General features: G+C 54.4%; 1 protein-coding gene across 24 annotated transcripts in view; it reads left to right on the top strand.

The window, feature by feature from the left end:
* TMEM94 (transmembrane protein 94) overlaps positions 1–22,197 on the top strand; it is a 39,692-nt gene that overhangs the window by 1,032 nt on the left and 16,463 nt on the right. For 7 of the 24 annotated variants that reach the window (XM_070060310.2, XM_089317953.1, XM_051838429.3 and 4 more), the window contains exon 2: positions 14,574–14,705. In XM_070060310.2, the coding sequence (XP_069916411.1) occupies positions 14,682–14,705 (24 nt within the window). In that variant the 5' untranslated portion in view covers positions 14,574–14,681. Of the gene's footprint in view, positions 1–14,572; positions 14,706–18,310; positions 18,591–19,055; positions 19,196–19,886; positions 20,205–20,835; positions 20,975–22,197 lie in introns of those variants that run through there. The other 17 variants (XM_089317949.1, XM_089317945.1, XM_089317941.1 and 14 more) reach the window with 11 other exon arrangements.

The following is a 22,197-nucleotide window of genomic DNA, read 5'->3' as shown; positions in this document are numbered from 1 at the left end:
GGACCAAGAGCGCGACTGGAACCCAAAGAGCCCAGAGTTCTCAGTCCGCTGTAACTAGCTCCTTCCAGCTCTGAGCGAATTAATTTAATTCTGAGCGAATTAAAGAGTTCTCTGAGCCTCTCGCAGAGGGGTTGTGAGGGTGTATGTAGGATCCCCAGCATGCTGTCTAGCACTTGCTGGTTTTTTTTTTTTTTTTTTTTTTTTGACAGGCAGAGTGGACAGTGAGAGAGAGAGAGACAGAGAGAAAGGTCTTCCTTTTGCCGTTGGTTCACCCTCCAATGGCCGCCGCGGCCAGCGCGCTGCGGCCGGCGCATCGCGGCCGGCGCACCGCGCTGATCCGATGGCAGGAGCCAGGAGCCAGGTGCTTTTCCTGGTCTCCCATGGGGTGCAGGGCCCAAGCACCTGGGCCATCCTCCACTGCACTCCCTGGCCACAGCAGAGGGCTGGCCTGGAAGAGGGGCAACCGGGACAGAATCCGGCGCCCCGACCGGGACTAGAACCCGGTGTGCCGGCGCCGCTAGGCGGAGGATTAGCCTAGTGAGCCGCGGCGCCGGCCGCTGGGTTTTTATTATTTATTTAAAGATTTATTTATCTGAAAGAGTTACACACAGAGAGAAGGAGAGGCAGAGAGAGAGAGAGAGAGAGACACATATCTTCCAGGCCTGGTTCACTCCCCAATTGGCTGCAACGGCCGGAGCTGCAGCAATCCAAAGCCAGGAGCTTCTTCCGGGTCTCCTACGCGGGTGCAGGTGCCCAAGGACTTGGGCCATCTTCTACTGCTTTCCCAGGCCACAGCAGAGAGCTGGATCAGAAGTGGAGCAGCTGGGACTCGAACCGGTGTCCATATGGGATGCTGGCACTGCAGGCGGCGGCTTTACCTGCTACACCACAGCACCGGCCCCAACTTGCTGGGTTTTTAATGCATGTTTGTGTTCATTAATTTTAAGTAACCACTAGGTAATTCACTGGCTGACATTTTTTAGGAAATAATTTTTGGGGTCAGCATTGTGGCTCTGCTGCCGGCCATGCCAGCATCCCTTAAGGGCCCCAGTTGAGACCTGGCTGCTCCGTTTCTGATCCAGCTCTCTGCTAATGCGCCTGGGAAAGTAGCGGAAGATGGCCCAACTCCTTGGGACCCGCACCCACGTGGGAAACCCGCATGAAGCTCCCGGCTCCTGGCTTTGGCCTGGCCCAGCCCTGGCTGTTGAGGCCGTCCGGGGAGTGAATAGCAGATGGAAGACTGATCTCTGTCTCTCCCTCTCTGTAATTCTGCCTTTCCAATAAATTTTTAAATCTTTTAAAAATTATTTTCATGTTTTTATTTGAAAGGCAGAGAGATTTTCTGACCACTGGTTAACTCCCCAGATGCCGGCAACACACTGTGGCTGGGCCAGGCTGAAGCCAGGAGCCTGGAACTCAGAACAGAGCTCCCACCTCGGTGTCAGGGACATGAACGCTTGGACCATACCTGCTGCCTCCCAGGGTGTGCATTCGCAGGAACTCAGAATTGGAAGCAGAGCCAGGACTCAGACCTAGGCATACCCTACAGCATGTGGGCGTCCCAAGTGGTGTAGTAACTGCTACGGCAAACACCAGCCCCTGATTTCTTGTATGAGTGTTTGCTGTATCTTTCTGTAGTTTGGCACATCAGTTATTTCCATGATTGTCAGTCAAGGGATGGTGTGGGGGTGTTGGGGTGGAGTAGGATCGGCAGAAAGGTGAATCTCTTCCTGGGTTTTGGGGAGCCATTACGGTGTCATTGGGGAATGTCATTAATGGGGATGTTTTGGGTACAAGAACTGCGTGGAGGCTGGAAAAGGCTGAAAACCACTGAAAGGAGAAAAACCGCTGTGGTATCTTTATGGAACTCCTGGCAAAAGAAGGGCCAACCTGTGAGCTCTGAAGAGGGAGCCAAGATGTTTTTTAAAGCAATGGTACAGGTAGGGTTCCTTATCTCAAAGTCAAATAAAAGTGACCTCTGGAATGAAAAGTCTGAAAATCACTGTACCGATCAGAACATATCAGAAGGCAGACCGCGTTCACCCTGGAGTGGAGACAGCATACTCAGATACAAGCCACACTCTCTACGTCTCACTTCAGCTTCTGTGTCAGCTCTGACTTCCACACTCGCCGGTTCTCTTTGTCAGAGCTACACACAGGGGAACTGGTGGATTCTGTGGGTAGTGCGTTGACTGGGGAGGTGCAACGCGAGTACAAAGCATCCCCTTGATAATCCGTCCCCAAATAACTGCAAGCTAACTCCCCCCACCACCACCACGCCCCTTGTTTGTGGCGAGTGGACCTCAGCAGATTAGCCCGGCAGGGCAGGGGCTGGGCGGCTGGAATGGAAGGGAACAAAGCCCTGCACATTTCTATTTTGAGAAGCTGTGAGGGAGTGCCAGCTCCTAGTGTGGAGATCTGCCGTTTGGAAATCTTAACTCCTGCAGAACTGATGAGAGACGAAGGGCACAGTCCTCAGTTCTCTCCCTTCCCCCTAAATAAGGGTCAGGAGACGGTTTCTGCTGGGAGGGGGAGGGACTACCGGGAGAAGCACCTGCACCCACAGCCTTGCTTGACCTGGGCAGGGGGCTCAAGTGTGAGCTGGAAAGACACAAGTCTCCAGGTCCGGTCCATTCCTGGTGTTACAGTGGGGAAGCTCCGGGCCGCGCTAAACCAGTGTCAGCGTTTGTCAGCTTGCTACAGGGCCAGTGTTGTTTTCCTGGCTTTACAGAACATGCAGGCTCCTCTAAAAATGTTGTTTAAACCCCGTCTCTGTGCCACCCTGGATTTGTTGACAGCAGCCCAGGTGAACGAAAGGTTAGGCCAGGCTGAAGCAGGAATGTTTTTCTCCCGGAATGTGTGGCTTGGTGATCAGGGGTTTGTGTAATGAGGAGCTTTGCCTGTGGCTGCTGAGGCGGTAGTAAACAGTGTAGGTCCCCTGGCACAGCAAGTAGGGTAAGGGCCAGATTTAGACCCAGCCCTGCTGGTGGAATCAGGCCGGGCAAATCTCACCCTGATTGCTTTGAGCTTTGCCAGCTGCAGAGCCCAGAAGTGATGGGGGATGAGGGATGCCTAAGAGAAGGAGAGCCATGTAGGGCGTTTGGGAGACCAGATATTTTAGTGTGATTATATGACCCGGTTTTTGTATTTATTTATTTATTTTTTATTTTTTGACAGGCAGAATGGACAGTGAGAGAGAGAGAGAAAGGTCTTCCTTTGCCGTTGGTTCACTCTCCAATGGCCGCCGTGGCCGGCGCGCTACGGCCGGCGCACCGCGCTGATCCGAAGGCAGGAGCCAGGTGCTTCTGGTCTCCCATGGGGTGCAGGGCCCAAGCACTTGGGTCATCCTCCACTGCACTCCCGGGCCACAGCAGAGAGCTGGCCTGGAAGAGGGGCAACCGGGACAGAATCCGGTGCCCCGACCGGGACCAGAACCTGGTGTGCCGGCGCCGCAGGCCTATTGAGCCGCGGCGCCGGCTTGACCCGGTTTTTATAATTGCAAGATCCTCTGGAAGAGATCTTTTGTGATGCCAGACTTCCTCAATAGGAGATGAGCAGAAGAAATATACCAGGGAGAGAGTCACAGAGTGTAAACTTCCACTAAGTTGACATGGAACCCAAGGGCGGGGATGTTGCTTAGTAAGACAATGCAGGGCCTTTTGGGAAACAGAGGTAGAAGCTGCTGGCTTTTTATTATTATTATTATTGTGGTAAAATATACATCAATTTATCATTTTATTTGTTTATTTGAGATGGAGAGAGAGAAAAGACACAATGTCTGGTGTGATGGCACAACAGGTTAAGCAGCCACTTTTTTTTTTGGACAGGCAGAGTTAGACAGTGAGAGACAAGCAGCCACTTTTTTTTTTGGACAGGCAGAGTTAGACAGTGAGAGACAGACAGAGACAGAGAGAAAGGTCTTCCTTCCGTTGGTTCACCCCCCAAGTGGCTGCTATGGCTGGTGAGTTGCAGCTGGCGCGCTGTGCCAATCCAAAGCCAGGAGCCAGGTGCTTCTCCTTGTCTCCCATGGGGTGCAGGGCCCAAGCACTTGGGCCATCCTCCACTGCCCTCCCGGGCCACAGCAGAGAGCTGGCCTGGAAGAGGGGCAACCAGGACAGAATCCGGCGCCCCGACCGGGACTAGAACCCAGTGTGCCAGCGCCGCAGGCGGAGGATTAGCCTAGTGAGCCGTGGCGCCTGCCAAGCAGCCACTTTCGACACCAATATCCCCTATCAGCGTGCCGGTCTGAGTCCTGTCTACTGCATTTCCAATCCAGCTGCCCTCTAATGAGACAGTGAAAGATGCTCAAGTACTTGGCCCCCTGCCGCCCTCCTGTGAGACGCAGATGGAGTTCCTGGCTCCTGGCTCCAGCCTGGCCCAGCCCTGGCCATCTGGGGGAAGTCAGCCAGCAGGTGGGAGATCTTTCTGTTTCTCCCTCTCTGTCATTCTGCCTTTCAAATAAATAAATAAGTACATCTTTAAATCAGAAGGCAAAAGTCAAAGATACAAAAATATATTCAGTAAAAATTTTCCCCGCTACTCCTGGCCCCATCTATTCAGTTCCCACGTGTGATTTATTTTTTTTTATTTTTTTTTGGTGGATTAGGCTTTTGTTATTGAATCTGTGAAATCCATGCCAAGGTCACAATTCTCCCATCTCTTCTAGGAGTTTCACAGTTTCACTTCTGTGTGGGTCTCTGATCCATTTTGTGTTCATTTTTCTAGATGGTGCAAGTCATATTTCCACGGTTATTGTTAACTTTTTACATCTGAATATTCAGATGTTCCAGCACCATTTGTTGAACGCTTTGTCTTTTCCCCCTTGACTTGCCTGTGTGCTTTTCTCAAAAATCAATTGCCAGTTTATGTCTAGATCTATTTCTGGGCTCTCATACTAGGCCGATACCGCACTGCCTTGCTTACTGTGACTTTGTGAGTCTTGACGTCATGCGGGGAGCCTTCCAATTTTGCTTTCTTGTTGTCATCTAATTTGAAAGTCTCCTATGAGTAGAGCTGAGCATCTTTTCAGCTGTAGAAGCCACCGGGTCTCCCAGGAAGAGACCAGAGTTACCTCTTTCCCTCCCTCCACCGGGCGCATTAATTCTCTCTCGAATTTCCCAGCGTCTGCGTGGTGGTCTCTCGCAGTGAGGAACTCACTGCCTCACAGGGAAGTCTATGCCTTCCTGCCTTTTTTTTTTCTAATTAATTTATTCAAGAGACAGAGACAGGGAGGAGACATAGTTCCCATTCACTAGTTCACTCCCCCAAAAGCCTGCGGTAGCTGGGCGCTAAAGCCAGGAGCCTGGAACGCCATCCAAGTCTCCCACCTGGGTGATAGGATGCCAGTCCCTCGAGCCAGCACCAGCGCCTCCCGGGGTCTGCACTAGAAGGAAGCTGGCGTCGGTATCCAGAGCTGGGGCTCTAACCCAGGTACTTGATACAGCGGAGGGACCTTAACTGCTAGGCTAAATGCTGCTTCCCTGCCCCTCTAAGAAACCTGCAGTGGCCGTTGTGTTGACCCCAGGCTGCCTCCTGCAGCACTTGCCCCCTGCCCTGGTCCCTGTTTGGAGTTCTCCCTGAGTACGGCCTGCCTCTCCAGCCCTGCCCTCGCCCCGTGTGTGTTTTTGATGTTGTGACTGAATGTCTTCAGTTCTCCAACTATTTCTTGCGCCATGGTTTCTCCCACTTGATTACTGTTCTCTGGAAGCCTTCCAGTTTCGTTGGTGTCCCTCTTAAAGTATGTGATGCACGATTGAACAAAATATTCCGGGTGTGCTTTGGGGTGTACAGAAAGCTGGGGACACGGCGTATCTGTTCATGCAGCCTACATGAGGACGAAATTCGGGTGGCCACGCTCACTTGTAGTATTGAGATTGCATTTAATTAAGTCTTTTGTGGTAGACTTACACACTGGTTTTTGGATATAAGTACAGAGCTTAATACTTTTCCCAGTTAAATTGAGCCTATTAGATTTGGCCCATCATTCCAGCCTGTTGAGATCTTCTTGGATCTTGACTTTGATCTCCTTTCCAGATTTGTGCTTTCTGAGAATTCGATTAGCATACCAGCTGTTTCCTCACCCAAGTCATTGATAACACATTGAGGACCCCCCCCCCCCTTGAGGTAGGACTCCGGCTTGCAGCTAAAAACCTCCCTGCTGCTTGATGTTAACCTATCAATTAGTTCCCTCTGGGCACTGCTGTTCAGCGGAATACAAATCCGTCAGCTGGTGTTTTTGGTGTGTTGGGCATGGCTAGAACGCAAACCCAGCTAATGAAGATCCTGTTAGAAGGGATAAGGAGGGGGCTGGCACTGCAGGCTGTGCCACATGTGCCAGTTCCTGTCCTGGCTGCTCCACTTCTGATCCAGCTCCCTGCTGAGGCTCCTGGGAAAGCAGCAGAAGATGGCCCAAATCCTTGAGCCCCTGTCTCCATGTAGGAGAGCTAGAAGAATTTCCTGGCTCCTGGCTTCAGCCTGGCCCAGCCCAAGTGGTTGCAGCATGTGGGAAGTGAGTGAGCAGATGGAAAATCTCTCTCTCTCTCTCTAACCCTGCCTTTCCAGTAAATAAATGAAGAAATTTAAGAAGGGATTAGAAGGACAGCCAACTCCTCATCTTGCCCTCCACCTGAGCCTCGGCACCCACTTGGCTCCTTTTGACGGTGGTTCTGAGCCTGACAGCAGGAAGCACCCATCTCTGTGATTTTACACCTGCTGTTGTAGCCTGTCTGCATACTCATCATGGTAGACCAAGATTATTATCATTTTCTTCTAACTCTAGTACATGTAATTTTTAAAATGTTTATTTATTTATTTAAAAGGTAGAGTTATAGAGAGACAGAAGGAGAGGGAGAGAGAGAGAGAGATGTCTTCTGTCCATTGGTTCACTTCCCAAATAGCCACATGACAGGAGCTAGGCCAGCCCAAAGACAGGAGCCTGGAGCTTTCTCTAGGTCTCCCCTGTGGGTGCAGGGGCCCAAGGACTTGAGCCATCCTCCACTGCCTTCCCAGGTGCATTAGCAGGGAGCTGGATCGGTAGTGGAGCATCCGGGACGTGAACCAGTGCCCGTATGGGGTGCCTGTGCTGTAGGTCATGGCTTTAACCAGCTGCACCACAGCACCAGCACCCTAATGCCTATAATTTTTAAAGAAGTATTTATTCACAAGGCAGAAAGAGAAAGAGACAGACACCTTTCACCTGCTGGTTCACTCCCAAACGCCTGGAACAGTCGGAGCTAGGCCAGGCTGAAGCCAGGAGGTGAGAACTCCATCCAGGTCTCCCATGTGGGTGCAGGAGCCCAAGCACTTGAGCCGTCATCTGCTGCCTCCCAGGGTGCGCATTAGCGGGGAGCTGGAACTGGAAGTGGGGCTGAGACTCGAACCCAAGCACTCCAATATTGGATATGAGCGTCCCAAACCACATGTTCACCCCTGTGCCCAACACCCACCACTGCCTGTGATTTCTTTCCCTTCTCCCTTTGATCTGTTCTCTACCCTCTTAAAATACTGGGGTACTGGGGTGTACCCAGAGAGCTGAGTGGCTCCTCAGTGCCTCTTTCTTTATCGGCCCCGGTCCCTGTCCTGTGTGGTCTTTCGTTTCTTCGCTCCCCCTTTAACCAGGCTTTCTGATCTCACCAAGTGGACGCACTCACCGTCTCAAGAAGGCTACCCGCATTTCTCCCCTGGGACCGTAGTTGGGTCGTCCAGTTCCCGCTTGGGTCAGCTTTCTTAGGTGTACAGCTGCAGCCTCACCTCTTCTGGGAAGTTTTCCCCTGGGACCCTCAGCCCACACTTAATTCTCCCTGCAGCTCCTGCTGTTGGTAATTAATTCCTGTTTAGTATTTCCCTGCCAACTTGAATCTTAGTAAATTTTTTTATAATAGCCCCAAACTGGCTGTATTAGAAATCTATCTTAGGGGGCCGGCGCTGTGACGTAGTGGGTAAAGCTGCTGCTTGTAGCGCAGCATAGCATGTGGAATGTGCTGGTTTAAGTCCTGGCGGCTCCACTTCTGGTCCAGCTCCCTGCTCATGTGCCTGGGAAAGGAGCAGAAGATGGCCCAGTGTTGGGCCCCTGCACCCACATGGGAGACCTGGAAGAAGCTCTTGGCTCCTGGCTTCGGATTGACCCAGATCATGCTGTTATGGCCATTAGGGGAGTGATCCAGTGGATAGGGGATATCTCTCTCTGTGTCTCTCCCTCTGTAGCTCTGGCTTTCAAATAAATAAATAAATAAATCTTTAAAAAATTTAAAAAATAGAACTCCATCTAGGGAAGAGACCTTTATCTTACAGTTCTTTGGAAAGGACATTGCTCAACATCCTGGTGTAGTTTACACACAGTAGGTACATGGTAAATCTTGTTTACTTCATCCTCCTCTCTCTCTCATATTCCCCCAAAGTCGAGCAGGTGCTGGATTTTATAGATGTTGTTGAGCTGATTTAGTTGGATCTCAGATTCCACCTCACTTCCTAAAAAATCAAGTCTATTGAGACAAAATTCAGACAGAATAAAATCCATCTATGTAAATACAGAGTCTGAAGAACTTTGACAAGCTTATGCACCGATGTCCCCATTGCAGAATCCAGATATTGAACACTGCTCCCTGTGCCCTTGGCAGTCACCTCCTCTCCTTGTCCAGGCAGCCATGATTGGCTTCCTGTCGTTATAGATCAGTTTGGCCTGTTCTAACTGCTGTATGCATGGAGTCATTCACTGTGCACCCTTCTGAGTCCTCTCTCTCAACAGATGTGTTGAGATTCAGCCACACCGCGGTGTAGATTAGGATTTTGTTTGGGTTCATTGCTGGGTAGAACTCCATGGCACGGGAATACCACGATCCGTTCATTTGTTCCCCGTGGGTGGGCCGTTGGGATTGTTTCTAGTTGTTGGATATTTTGAACAAAACTGCTTTGAACATTCGTGTACAATTTGAGGACTTTTTTTTTTTTTCATTGCTGGATCTTTAGTAAATGTTTGCAGTACTCAGCTTTCTAAGAAACTTCCCGACTATAAGTGGTGGTACCATGTTCCATTCCCACCAACAATTAGGAGTTCATCCCCTCCCCAGTGCTAGCTATTGTCAGTCTTTTTTTTTTTTTTAATTTTTTATTTTTTGACAGGCAGAGTGGACAGTGAGAGAGAGAGACAGAGAGAAAGGTCTTCCTTTGCCGTTGGTTCACCCTCCAATGGCCGCCGTGGCCGGCGCGCTGCGGCCGGCGCACCGCGCTGATCCGATGGCAGGAGCCAGGAGCCAGGTGCTTTTCCTGGTCTCCCATGGGGTGCAGGGCCCAAGCACCTGGGCCATCCTCCACTGCACTCCCTGGCCACAGCAGAGAGCTGGCCTGGAAGAGGGGCAACCGGGACAGAATCCGGCACCCTGACCGGGACTAGAACCCGGTGTGCCAGCGCCGCTAGGCGGAGGATTAGCCTGTTGAGCCGCGGCGCCGGCCTTTTGTCAGTCTTTTCCATTTTAGTTGTTCTAATGGGCAGAAGCTGATATTGTGGTTTTCATTTGTACTTCTCGAACGGCTAATACTGATCATCTTTCATACTTGTATTGCCTGTTTGTAGAGCTTGTTTTTCCTTGAAGTGTCTGTCAAATCTTTGTCCTTTTGAAAAATTTGGTTGTTGATCTTAATATTTAAATACATGAATTTGTTATTTTGGTTACAAGTCAGAGATATATGTGCGTGGGAATATTTTCTCCTAGTCTGTCTTTTCCTTTTGATTATCTTTTTTTTTTTTAAGATTTATTTTATTTATTTGAAAGAGAGAGGTAGAGACACAGAGAGAGGTCTCCTATCCCCAGATGGCTGCAATGGCTGGAGCTGTGCCGATCTGGAGCCAGGAGCCTCTTCCTGGTCTCCCATGTGGGTGCAGGGGCCCAAGGACTTGGGCCATCTTCTACTGCCTTCTCAGACCATAGCAGAGAGCTAGATCAGAAGAGGAGCAGCCGGGACTCGAACTGGCGCCCATATGGGTTGCCAGCGCTGCAGGCCGAGTCTTTAACCTGCTGCTCCACAGCACCGGCCCCGCTGGTACCATTTTAAAAAAAAAATTTTTTTTAATTCATTTGGAAGGCCAAGAGACAGAGACAGAAATCTTCCAGCTTCTGGTTCACTCCCCAAATGCCTGCAGCCAGGCCAAAGCCAGGAACCGGGAACTCAATCTGAGTGTCCTGTTGGGTGACAGAGACCCAGTACTTGGGCCACCACTGCCTTCTCAGTACACATCAGCAGGAAGCTGGAGTCAGAAGCAGAGCCTGGACTCAAACCCAGGCCCTGTGCTATGGGACGGGGTGTGCCAGGCAGTGTCCTCGCTGCTATGTAAAATGCCTGCCCCAGTACCACTTCATTAAACCTCAGATCAGGCACCTGGAGTTCTCTTTGCTTTTCTTTTACAAAATTGTTTTGCCTATTCTAGGTATTTTACTTCTATATAAATTTTGGAGTCAGCTTGTCAATTTCTACAAAAGTGCCGACTACAACTTTGATTGAGATCATACTGAATCTATAGATAGGTTTAGTGGTAATTGGCATCTTACTATTGAACCCTCCAATCTATGAGTTTGGTATACCTCTCAACTTATTTAGGTTTTCTTTAATTTCTTTTTTTTTTTTTTAAAGATTTATTTATTTATTTGAAAGTCAGAGTTACACAGAGAAGGAGAGGCAGAGGCAGAGAGAGAGAGAGAGAGAGAGAGAGAGAGGTCTTCCATCTGCTGGTTCACTCCCCAGATGGCCACAACAGCCAGAGCTACGCCTATCCGGAGCCAGGAGCCGGGAGCTTCCTCTGGGTCTCCCACGTGGGTGCAGGGGCCCAAGGACTTGGGCCATCCTCCACTGTCTTTCCAGGCCATAGCAGAGAGCTGGATTGGAAGTGGAGCAGCCAGGACTTTAACCGGTGTCCATATGGGATGCTGCCACTGCAGGCGATTGTTTTACCCACTATGCCACAGCACCGGCCCGTTTTCTTTAATTTATTTCAGTAGGGGACAGTTCTTACATATATTTTTATTTAAGTTATCCCTAGGGTCTGGCATTGTGACATAATGGTAAAGTTACCTCCTGTGATACCAGCATCCCATATGGATGTCAGTTCAAGTCCCAGCTGTACTACTTCCAATCTGGCTCCCTGCTAATGTGCCTGGGAAAGCAGTAGAAGATGGCCCAAGTGCCTGGGCACCTTCACCCATGTGGGAGATCCGGAAGAAGCTCCTGGCTCCTGGCTTTGGTCTGGCACAGCGCTGGCCATTGAGGCCATTTAGGGAGTGAGCCAGCTGATGGAAGATCTCTCTCTCTGCCTTTCAAATAAATAAATAAATCTTTTTTTAAAAAAAAAAAAAAGGGTGGGGGTCATCCCTAAGTATTTCATGGGTGTTTTTTATACTATTAAATCACATTTAGGCCGGCGCCACGGCTCACTAGGCTAATCCTCTGCCTGCGGCGCCGGCACCCCGGGTTCTAGTCCTGGTTGGGGCGCTGGTTCTGTCCCGGTTGCTCATCCTCCAGGCCAGCTCTCTGCTGTGGCCAGGGAGTGCAGTGGAGGATGGCCCAAGTGCTTGGGTCCTGCACCCCATGGGAGACCAGGAGAAGCCCTGGCTTTGAATCAGTGTGGTGTGCCAGCCACAGTGGCCATTGTGGGGTGAACCAACGGCAAAGGAAGACCTTTCTCTCTGTCTCTCTCTCTCACTGTCCACTCTGCCTGTCAAAAAAAAAAAGTTAAATCACATTTAAAATTTTCTTTCTTTTTAAAAAATGATACATTTACTTATTTGAAAGGCAAAGTAATAGAGAGAGAGAGGAGAGCCAGAGAACTTCTGTCTGCCTGTTCATTCTCCAAATTCCTGCAACAATCAAGGCTGGGCCAAGCTGAAGCCAGGAGCTAGGAACCCATCCAGGTCTCCCACGTGGGGGGTAGGAATGCAAGTCCCTGGGCTGTCATCTCTGCCTCTCTGGTGCACCAGCAGGGAACTGGATCAGACGTGGAGCAGCCAGGACTCCAACCAGCACTCTGGTACAGGCCACAACATCTGCCCCGGAAACTTCTGTTTCCTAAGATTTCATTATCAGAATGGAAATTTAATTTACATTTGTATTTTGACCTTGTATCCTGCAGTCTTGCCTGTTTATTTGTTCTAGATTTTTTTTAAAAGATTTATTATTTATTTTCAGAGTTATAGTGACAGAGGGAGAGACAGGCCGAGAGGAATCTTCCATCTGCTAGTTCACTCCCCAGATGGCTACAACAACCTGTGCAGGGCCAGGCTGAAGCCAGGAGCCAGGAGCTTCCTCTGGTTCTCCCACACGGGTGCAGGGGCCCAAGGACTTGGACATTAGCAGGGAGCTGGATCAGAAGTGGAGCAGTGAGGATTCAAACTGGCACCCATGTGGGATGCTGGTATCACAGGTGGGAGCTTTACCTGCTGCGCCATGACGCTGGCCTCTGTTCTAGAATTTTATTTGTAGGTTCTCTTAGGATATTTTTCATGTAGGTTCTAGTCTTCTACACGTAAAGACAGTTTTGCTAATTGCTTTCTCATAGTAAGCCTTTGATTTCCTCTGCCTTAGTTTTGAATCCTTATCTTGGCCCAGGTGACATTTGGTTTCTATTTCTTATTTGCTGATGATAGTAACGGCAGCTCTTTTTAGTACCTAGTGTGTACCAGAGCCTTGTGTGTACTAGTTTGCGTAGTTCTTATAGGACCTCTGCGAATGAAGACACAGAGGCTTAGAGGGATAAAGAACTTGCCATGGTTATTGGCATTTGATACATTTTGGAGCTAGGATCTTTGGCTCCGAAACCCGTGCTTTTTGCCACGATGGGCCGGGAGCAGGACTGGCCCTTTAAGGTTTCGGAGCAGACCATTAAGAACAGTTCTTTCCCATGCATGGGACGATGGGAAAACAGACTCTTAGGAAAATGTCCTGTTCCCGGCTGCCCTGTCTGTACTGCTGTGGCTTCCAGCTGGCCACAGCTACGTCACTGCAGTGTCGTGGAAGGAGTGAACAGCCGCACTCCCCGGCTGGCTCCGGTGCCTCTCCCTGTGTGGCGACTGCCTCATCCAGCCCCTGCTGGGGTAGGGTGTGTGGGGGCCTCGGGTAGCCTGAGTCAGTCGCAGCCCCGGGGAGAAGAGCGTTTGGCCTTTCAGGATCCCATCTCAGTCGGCTGCCAAAAACCCAGTGTCACTGCACTGCAAGGCCACTTCCAACGTCACCGTCTCCGACCCTTCAGGGCCGGCCCAGCTTTGAAAGCCCTGACCTGAAAGGCAGGGCGGGGAGAGACTTGGCAGTGTGGCCTGTGACATCAGCACTGGTGCTGCTCGGGAAGGAGTGGGGTGGAATTTTGGAGTGGAGCTGGCGACTGCGGGACCTGGGCCTCCTGGCCGGACCTCCTAGACACAGCTTTTTTATTGTCCTGACAGCCGTTTCACGGGTCAGTTCTCCTGGGCTTCTGCCTGGCTCCTCTTAATGAGGCTCGCTGCAGGCCCCAGAAAGAACTGCGCTTGTCAGCAGGTCCTGCTCTCTCCGAGACAAGTCACCTGGCACCCAACCAGGTTGCTCAGTGTCACTTTTTACCCAAACACGCTGTGACCCGACACCGTGGAGGTTGTGCTGGGGTGAGGAGGTCAGGGCTTGCTGTGTGTGTGACGTGGGTGGGGAGGTCGGGCTAATTGCCACTCTCCAGCCACCTGGCCTGCTTCTGTCACACTCCTGGTCAGACGGGCTTGCCCTTGCTTGTGGACGTCTGCCCTCGGAGGCACGAAAGGCTGGGGTCCACGGCCATGCAGTTGGCACGTGAAGTGCGTTTTTCTGGCGAACGGGAAGAGATGGAGCCGCCCTCACCGGCGGCAGACTGAGCACGTCTCCTTCCGTCCTGCCTGCTGCTCTCCCTACTCCTCCTGGAGCTGTGTTGAGAGTCCAGTTGACCATAATGCCAAGCTTCCCCCAGCTTTAAAAAAAGGTATCTATTTGAAAGGCAGAGAGACAGATATATATATATGGGGGGACTCCCGTCTTCTGAGGAAGCCAGTGCAGGTGTCCCACGTGGGAGGCAGGGACCCAGCTTCTTGGCCATCACCTCTGCTTCCCAGGGTGCACATGATCAGTGAGATGGAACTGGAAGTAGAGCAGGGACATGAGCCCAGGCATTCCGACACCGACACCGGATGCAGGCGTCTCAGCTGGCGTCCTAGCCACCCGGCCGAATGCTTGCCCCTTTAACCCTAACTCACACAAACCCTGATAAGCCACAGCTTTTCCTGTCTGCTGGAAGTCACTGACTGACGGAGTACATGTGGGACAGAACACAGCGTGCCGCTGAACATGAAGGCTGAAAGGTCGCACGCTTGTACCTCTGCAGGCTCTCTCCGGAGCCCTCTTCCCCCGGCCTCCAGGAGGGCGCTGGTCCAGCACTGATAGCTTGGGGGAGGCACTGCTGCCAGGCAGGGCCAGCCGGGGCTGGTGGTCCAGCGGGGCCGTTCTCTTGCGTGTTCTCTGGTTTAGGTGGTCTGCGATAGCTGCCCGGGCCTGCACCTTCCTGGACCTACTCGATTTCTTTCTTTTCTCCCCGCCAGATGCTGTGACTGTGAGACGTAATCGCTGGGGTTTGCCCATGTTGGGAAGGAGCCTTCCTTTTGGGGGTGACCACACTCATCTGGGCATGCCTGCAGCACTCTGGGCCCATGGACCTGAAGGAGAAGCATGTGGTAGGCCGTGTCCTCTTACCTCTGGGCATTGTATGGGGCGCTCTCCTGGATTTTCCCTACTTGCTTTGGCCTGGGAGGTCCTCTCAGGGGATTTTAAACCCAAAGTGAGGGCAGGGGTGTGTGATGAGACTGGGGTGGGTGGCTGAGACCCCTCCTGGGAGGCAGTGTTGCCGGGCTAGGAAGCCTGGAGTAAGGATGAGGGAAGAACAGGTAACGCGGCCGTCTGATCTGGGCTGGCTCCGCGCCATTCTTCCACTTCTTGCCCAGGGGTGTGTAATTTAGTTTGTTTGCTCCTTGCTGGGGCCGTGCCCCAACCTGCTGAGCCACGTTGGGTACTGTTGGGCACCCTGTCTGTGGTTAGGGACAATCTTCCCAATCAGATTCCAAACACAGCTACTTCATCAGCTGGGGGTGAGCTCCCAGGAGGTCCAGGCCGTCCGTAAGCTGGACACCCTCCAAGTACACTGGACGGAGGCAGATTTACCTATCAATCAGAATCTTCCTCTCCCCGGGCAGACTGCCTTCGAGGAAGCCCTGTGTCTGTGTCTTGCCTGGCTCCTGCCCTAATCTCCCATTAGATGTCTCTGACTCTGCTCACCTGTGTTCACGTGGCTGCTGCAAAACGGATGAGTGGCTGAAACCTGCTGTGCCACCTGCTGTGTGAACAAAGCCCTTTGCCATCCCGGTCCTGCCCGTCCACCAAGCATTCCTAGCCTGTCAGCCTTGACTGCCATCACTAACCCTGACTGCCGCTGAGTTCGGGCACCCACACCACAGTTAGGCTGTTGCCTCTCGACACTCACCACTGCTTTTCCTGGCAACCCCCTCCACTCTTCCTGCAAGTTTAGCCGTCACCTTCCCTGCAACAGTCCCCCCTCCCTTTGTGCCTCACTGTGCACCTACCGTCTATTCGTCACACTCCACTGGAAGAATCTCTCTTCCACTTTATCTCGGTTCCTCTGGCTCCCTGCACAGAGGCTGGCCTGCAGCGAGGGCTTGGTAAATATGTATTGACTTGCACTTCAGGACAGTGATCTTCCTGCCAAGGAGAGCTTGGGGCGGTCTGGAGAGGAAGCTGTGGATCCGTTCCCCCGGCCTCTGGTGGTGCCCAGCTGACTGCTGCCTGTTTGACTCCAGGCTTGTGCTTCCAGTCCAGCTGCACAGCAGGCTGTGAATTTGGCCTTGAAGCAACCTCCTGTTCACCTGCTCTTCCAGAGGTGTTCATCCTAGCAGTGACTGGCACAGAGGGAAGCCACAGTTGTCTCCCTGCTAGCCTGGGTGCAAGGTTACTAATACAGTTGTCAGTGCTGCGCACTGCTCAATTCCAGGTAGCACACCCTAGGAGGTTCTGATGTAGCCTGCCTGGGGGTGGCTGAATACCCCCCAGACAGAAGGTGGAATTGTCCTCTGGTTCCAGCCTGCTACTGAAACAATTATCTCTAGTGTATCAGGAAAACAAGGTTCTATGTTCGGGGGGCTGGCTTCTCTCTACAGGAGCCCAGGCTGTGGGGCAGCACTGTGCTACAGTGGGTTGAGCTGCACCTGCAGTGCCAGCGTCTCGTATGAGCTCCGGTTTGAGTCCTGGCTGCCCCACTTCTGATCCAGCTCCTTGCTAATGCACCTGGGAAAGCAGAGGAAGATGGTCCAAGTGCTTGGGCCTCTGCCACCCACATAGGAGATCTGGATGGAAAGTTCTTGGCTCCTGGCTCCAGCATGTCCCAGCCCAGGCCATTGTGGCCATCTGGGGAGCGAACCAGCAGATGCAAGGTCTCTTTCTCCACTCCCCTCTCTAACTGCCTTACAAATAAATAAATAAATCTTGAGGGGGGGGAAACAAAACAAAACAAAAACAAACCCTGGCTGGATAGTTCTTAGGGCCATTTTTCCTGGAGGGTTTCTTTGTCCTCCTCTTTCTGGTAGGTGAGTCCTGAACTAGAAAGGGTCATGGCCACGCTCATGACCCCATTTCTACAATGCTGCCCTTGGACTGGGAGAGCCCTAGCTGGGCAGGTGGCCAGTGGCTCGGGAAGGCTTGGAGTCTGGTTGGAGAATGGATAGCATGAGCAATCAATTAAGCGATGGGGGGACTAACAGGGTTTCTACGAGGTACCTGGGAGTTGCATGGAGGTGCTTGTAAAGAAACTCCCCACAGCCCGGCGTGGCCGGAGGAGTCTTGCAGGAGCAGGCTTGGGACCAGCTGGCAGAGGTGACGGACGGCCAGGGAGCTACCAGCCCCGGCTCAGCCCAGGTCAGCTCGGTTGTTGCTGGGTGATGTTGTGCGCCCCACCCCCTTCTCTGGCCTGCCAGCTCTCAGTGTGTCCTGTCCTCCAGCCCCTGGTGATCGTGCAGTAGCACCGATGGCTGGATGCCTACTCCTGGGCGACAGGGCTGCCCAGTGCAGTTGCTCACGTTAGCAGTAGAGGAAGGAGGCAGGATGGGGGCAGTGGGCTCCCTACCCCCACCCTGCTCTCCTCTTCAAGGCCGGCCACACAGAGGGGAGCCTGTTTGCTGGCTTGGTGATCTTTGCACTCCTCACAGTGGCGGGCACAGGAGCCGACCTGCCCGCCCTGCTTTCCTGCTGCCCGCCCTTCACCTCTGGGCTGCCCGGCCCCTCCTTTCTGTTCCCATTCTGCTGTCTGTTTGCAGGGCCCCACCGGGAGCTGTGCTAGAGCAGGGGGGAGGGGGAGGCTCTGGCCCTTTCTTCCCTTCCCTGCAGGGAGATGGTGTCTAGGAAACGAGCCCTGGGGAACCCTGCTGGGCCTCCAACCTGTGCCTCAGCTAGGGGACGTGTTAGGCTGTTTCCTGTCCCTTGGGGCTTTGTAGCCCCTCCTAAGGATGGTCTGGCCATAGAGAAGTCACCTCCTAGTGCCTTAGCCCCCCAGCGCCCAGCGCCCAGCGTGCCTGTGCTGAGAGCCTCCCAGATATCAGAGCAGGGACCTGGGTGTCCCTTGGGCAGCTGCGTCTTACTGTGTTCCTCCACTCGCGTTGATTAGTGGCTACTGGGGCCCCCACACCACCTGGCTGGAAGATGTTGGAATCCTCAGAGGCCCCTCCTTCTATTGGCTCCACCCTCTTCCCCGTGGATTCCTCTTGTGGGAGCTTCCTGGGCCATTGCTCTGCCCCCCGGAATAGTCTCAGTGGCCAGTCCTTCCACTACGTGCAGGATGTGTTGCTATTAATAACTCACATGTCCCTGCTCCCTCCTCCTGCGTCTCACGGCAGGAGCTGGTGTTGGCATGACGCCACGCAGGGGAGGCCTTGCGTGGCTCGGGGCTCTACATGGACGACAGGCTCCCCATCATGGGGCAGGGGGGTCCTAACCTTGCCCAGTGACTCGGGTGCAGTGGACAGGAAGAGAGCAGGTGTTTACATGCCCCAGGGTATTCCTGGATACTGGCAGTGGCCCTCAGGGCTCCAGGCCGCTGGCAGTTTCTCCCTCTGTCCATCTGTCCATCCGTCTGGCTGGCTCTGGACCCGTTCACCCTGCAGTGGCCTCCACTGGTGAATGAGGCAAGCTCCTAGACATCTGGCAGAGCATCGGATAAACTTTCTCCTCTCAACCCTCCTCCCTCCTCTCCTCCCTCTCCCCCTGCCCTCCCTCCCGCCTCCCTCCCAGGCTGCTGTTGCAGCCGCTGCGCCGCCTCCTCCCGCCCCGATTCTGCAGCGTGACTGGAAATCGCTGAATTAATCAGCACAGTGAAGCTCTGCTCTGCTGCACCGCTCCGGCTCCCGGCTCCCGGCTCCTCACTCACGCTCTCCACCCTCCCCCCCCCCCCCAAGACTGGTGTTGGAAGCTCCCGTGGCTGACTGCTCGTGGCTCAGGCTCTGCCCATGCTCTTTAAGCAGGCCGAGCTATGGATGCCCTCCCAGGGCAAAGGCAGCCGAGTGAGTATGCCAGCCTGGCTTTCACGTTGCTCTTTGCATTGCTCGTCCCTGCTTGACGCGGCGGCTCCGCCTCAGCAGTCAGGGGCCTGCAGACCAAGTAGTGCGGGAGGCAGCTCCATGAGCGTGAGGTAACTGGGACCTGGGGAGGAGACTGGGAACGAGAGCCAGAGAGCCAGTGCGTCCAGGGAGCTCCCCGCCGGGTGCCTGCCAGGGGATGCTAGGCATGCTAGGACCCAGGTCTCCGTGCACAGGGGACAGGCGCTTGGGGCCTGGATGCAGCCCTTGTTGGGCCTCACAGCTAGCTGAGCAGGAGCTGCTGGGGCCTGATGGTTTCTGACAGGAGGCTGGTGGCTGCAGGAGGTGGGGAAGAAGGCAGGCGGAAGTGCTCAGGTGAGCGTACACCTGGAAGCAAGAGGGAGAGGAAAGAGCAGCCTGCTCAAGCTTGGACCTGCCCGGCTGCAGGTGCAGTGTGGCTGTGTCTCGTCCAGCTCCAGAGAGTGGACGCTGGCTTCAGCGGGCCTTGCGTTGTGTGGAGTCTGGCTTTGCACCAACCAAGAAGGCTGTGACCGTGTGGACCTGGAGAAGGGGCCCAGCCACTTCTAACGGTTGGTTAGCTCTTGTTGTCAAGGCCTCAGGTCGAGGTTGAAATTGGTAACTTTTTATTTTTATTTTTTGACAGGCAGAGTGGACAGTGAGAGAGAGAGACAGAGAGAAAGGTCTTCCTTTGCCGTTGGTTCACCCTCCAATGGCCGCCGCGGCTGGCGCACTGCAACCAGCGCACCGCGCCAATCCGATGGCAGGAGCCAGGTACTTATCCTGGTCTCCCATGGGGCCCAAGGACTTGGGCCATCCTCCACTGCACTCCCTGGCCACAGCAGAGAGCTGGCCTGGAAGAGGGGCAACCGGGACAGAATCCGGCGCCCCGACCGGGACTAGAACCTGGTGCGCTGGCGCCGCAAGGTGGAGGATTAGCCTAGTGAGCCGCGGCGCCGGCCGAAATTGGTAACTTGTCTACCTGAGACCGCAGCCTTGATTCTGGTGTTCCTGAAACAGGTGGAGTGGGAAGGAAAACTGCTGCTGTGCCCACAGAACCCTGGAGGAGCTCCCCGCGGGCAGGGGCTGGGGCTGGGGCAGGGGCTGGGGCTGGGGGCTTCTGGCTCTGCACCCCTTGAGAAACTTGACTGAGGCGGGCACAGGAAAGCCCAGGTGTGTCAGCTCTCAGAAGTTCCCTGGAGGCTCCTTAGACAACCCAGATGCTTGGCATCGGACCTTAAGAGCCGGTGCCGCGCGTGGTGGGTTCCGGTGGAAGGAGTGCCTTCACCATCCTGTCGTTCCCCTGGGTGCTTGTGCCCTGCCAGCACCCTGTCCCTGCCACACCCCGGAAGCCAGCTCGGGATGGGCACCCGCTGCCAGGCTCTGCTGAGCTGGGCTGCCTCAGAACTTCGTTACTTCCTCCTCTTGCTGCCGTTGAGCCTGGGCAGTGTCAGCAGAGAACTGGGGGCGGTTCTGCCCACAGAGCTTCAGGGCCGGTGGAGGAGCTGCGCCCGTCCTCTCCGGGGTAGACCGCAGACCCGCTGCTCACCCAGGACGTCTCTGGAGGCTCCTGGTAATGGGGTGAGGTGGGAATTTTTAGCACCTGGGAAGCAGGGCGAATCTCATTATCTCTGCCTGCTTGAAACAAGATTTTTCCTGCCCCCTTTTAGCCCCAGCAGGTGAGAAGATTGTGTGTGTTAACTCAGGTTGTTTCGGTAACAGGAATCACACCCATTCCCTTGCTACGGTCTCCCTCGCTGGTGCCTAGCCCAGCTCCGTGCATGGAGAGAGGCCGGCAGAGCTTGCTCACTCACCAGCCCATCCCGAACCTCTTTCAGGAAGTGTGACGGTCTTCCACCAGGTGCCTTAGCTGGGCTCCTACATCACGTGGGGAAAAGCCGAGGCATGCTAAGAGAGAGCGTGGCTTTGGCCTGCAGCTCAGGCCCTCCTTCCACAGAGGGCTTGGATAAGCTGGTTGAAGCCTGCATCCTCACCACAGGGCCAGCCTGTGCGGGCAGGCACTTCCTTTGGGCGGCGTGTAATTAAAGAATGGCTTATTTTGCTTCTGCTGCGCTGTCTTTAATCGGCAGTCTGGAGCTGGTGCCCCCGGCCAGACACAACATGCGGGGGCAGATGCACGCAGACAGCCTGTGCAGGTGCCCTGCCCCGGGGTCATCTGCCACCCTCTGGCCCAAACCTCCTACATCTGGTGAGGGGTGAGCGCAGCTGCAAGGCTCCTGGGGGCAGAGCGTGCCAGAGAACGGATGATGGCCGGCGGGGAGGAAGGCTGTCTGCAGGAAGGCAGCAGATGTCAGGACAGCCACCGTGCGCCCCTGGGACTGAGTGCCCAGGTGTGCGGGCCAGGGAGAGGGTGGACACCTCGTTGGCTGCTCCACGTAGGCTTTCTCTGCGCCGTTGGAACCGCCTGCCTTCCGAGCACGGGGCTCCTCGTTCCAGGCAGCCCAGCAGCCCTGTGCCATCTGCCCAGCCCTTCCTTTCCTCCTCCCTCCCAGCACCCCCTCCTGGGGTGCAGCCTTCCACTTGTGGAGGCCAGCCCTGCCTGCCTCCAGCGTGCTTCCTCACTTGATCATTTCTGGAGGTCTGGCCCGGGCACGTCCATCCTGAGAACTCCCGCATCCCGCGCCGTGGAGGGGAAGCCTGGGAGACTGAGCCCAGGGCAGAGGCCGCGGTGAGGGGAGGCGCCGGGGCCTGGGCGTCTCTGCCTGGCTGTGCCTCCTAGATCCTCGGCTTCGCGCGGGAGGGAGGAACAGGCATCACTGCTCTGACCCAACCCCTCGATGGGAGGAGGTCCACGGTCTCCTCTTCTCCCCTGCAACCCGCCCCTCCTGCCCTTCCATGGCAGGGACTCTAGGAGGCAGTGGGCCGGGCTTTAGCCTTACCTGACTCTCAGTCATCCTCATGGGGGCTTTGGCGAACGTTGCCCACCCAGGCTGGGGTACGGCCCCTTCCCGGAGGGCACTCTTCCTGAGTTGAAATAACCAGTCTATCCCCTTCGGGAAGAAGCAGCTCTTATCTTCGTAATCCCCAAAGCCCCTGTGGAGAGCAGGGATTTGATGAGATTTAGGAAGGGAGCTAGGAAGCCTCGGCAGGCCCACTCTGGAAGCCTGAGCTCGCCCCGCAGGCCGAGGCTGCGCTCAGGGGCCTCCATGGGCCAGGTATGTGCAGAAGCTGCCCTCAAGCTGCGGCCTCTGGAGCCGTGGGGGTGTGCGTGCTGCCGGGGCTGAGGCCAGGTTGACCAGGACGGGGTGCCCGTGGAGACAGGAGGAAGTCCCGGATGGCAGCTGACAGAGCAGCGAGGGGCCCTGGGAGGGCAGGTCTGTGGGCCTTCAGGGCGGAGAGAAAGCTAGGCAGCAGGACAGGACAGGGCAGCCAGGCCAGCCCTGGCCGTGTGGCCCCTGGGCTGGCCTTCTCAGTAGAGAGCCCCGATGCTCCCGGGAGGACTCGGTCCCCTGCAGGCGCTGCTTTTCTTGGGGCCAACTTTTTCACAGGACCCCAGAGTTGAGAATCACATCAACCTGGAATTGGCTCTGTTCCAGCAATTTAGATTCAGTGA

This window comes from Oryctolagus cuniculus, chromosome 17 (assembly GCF_051225735.1).
Source record: "Oryctolagus cuniculus isolate XC-2025 breed Fujian yellow rabbit chromosome 17, ASM5122573v1, whole genome shotgun sequence".
NCBI classification, from domain to species: Eukaryota; Metazoa; Chordata; class Mammalia; order Lagomorpha; family Leporidae; genus Oryctolagus; species Oryctolagus cuniculus.
The sequence above is the reverse complement of the archived record's forward strand: the minus strand, read 5'-3'. Positions and strand labels throughout refer to the sequence as shown.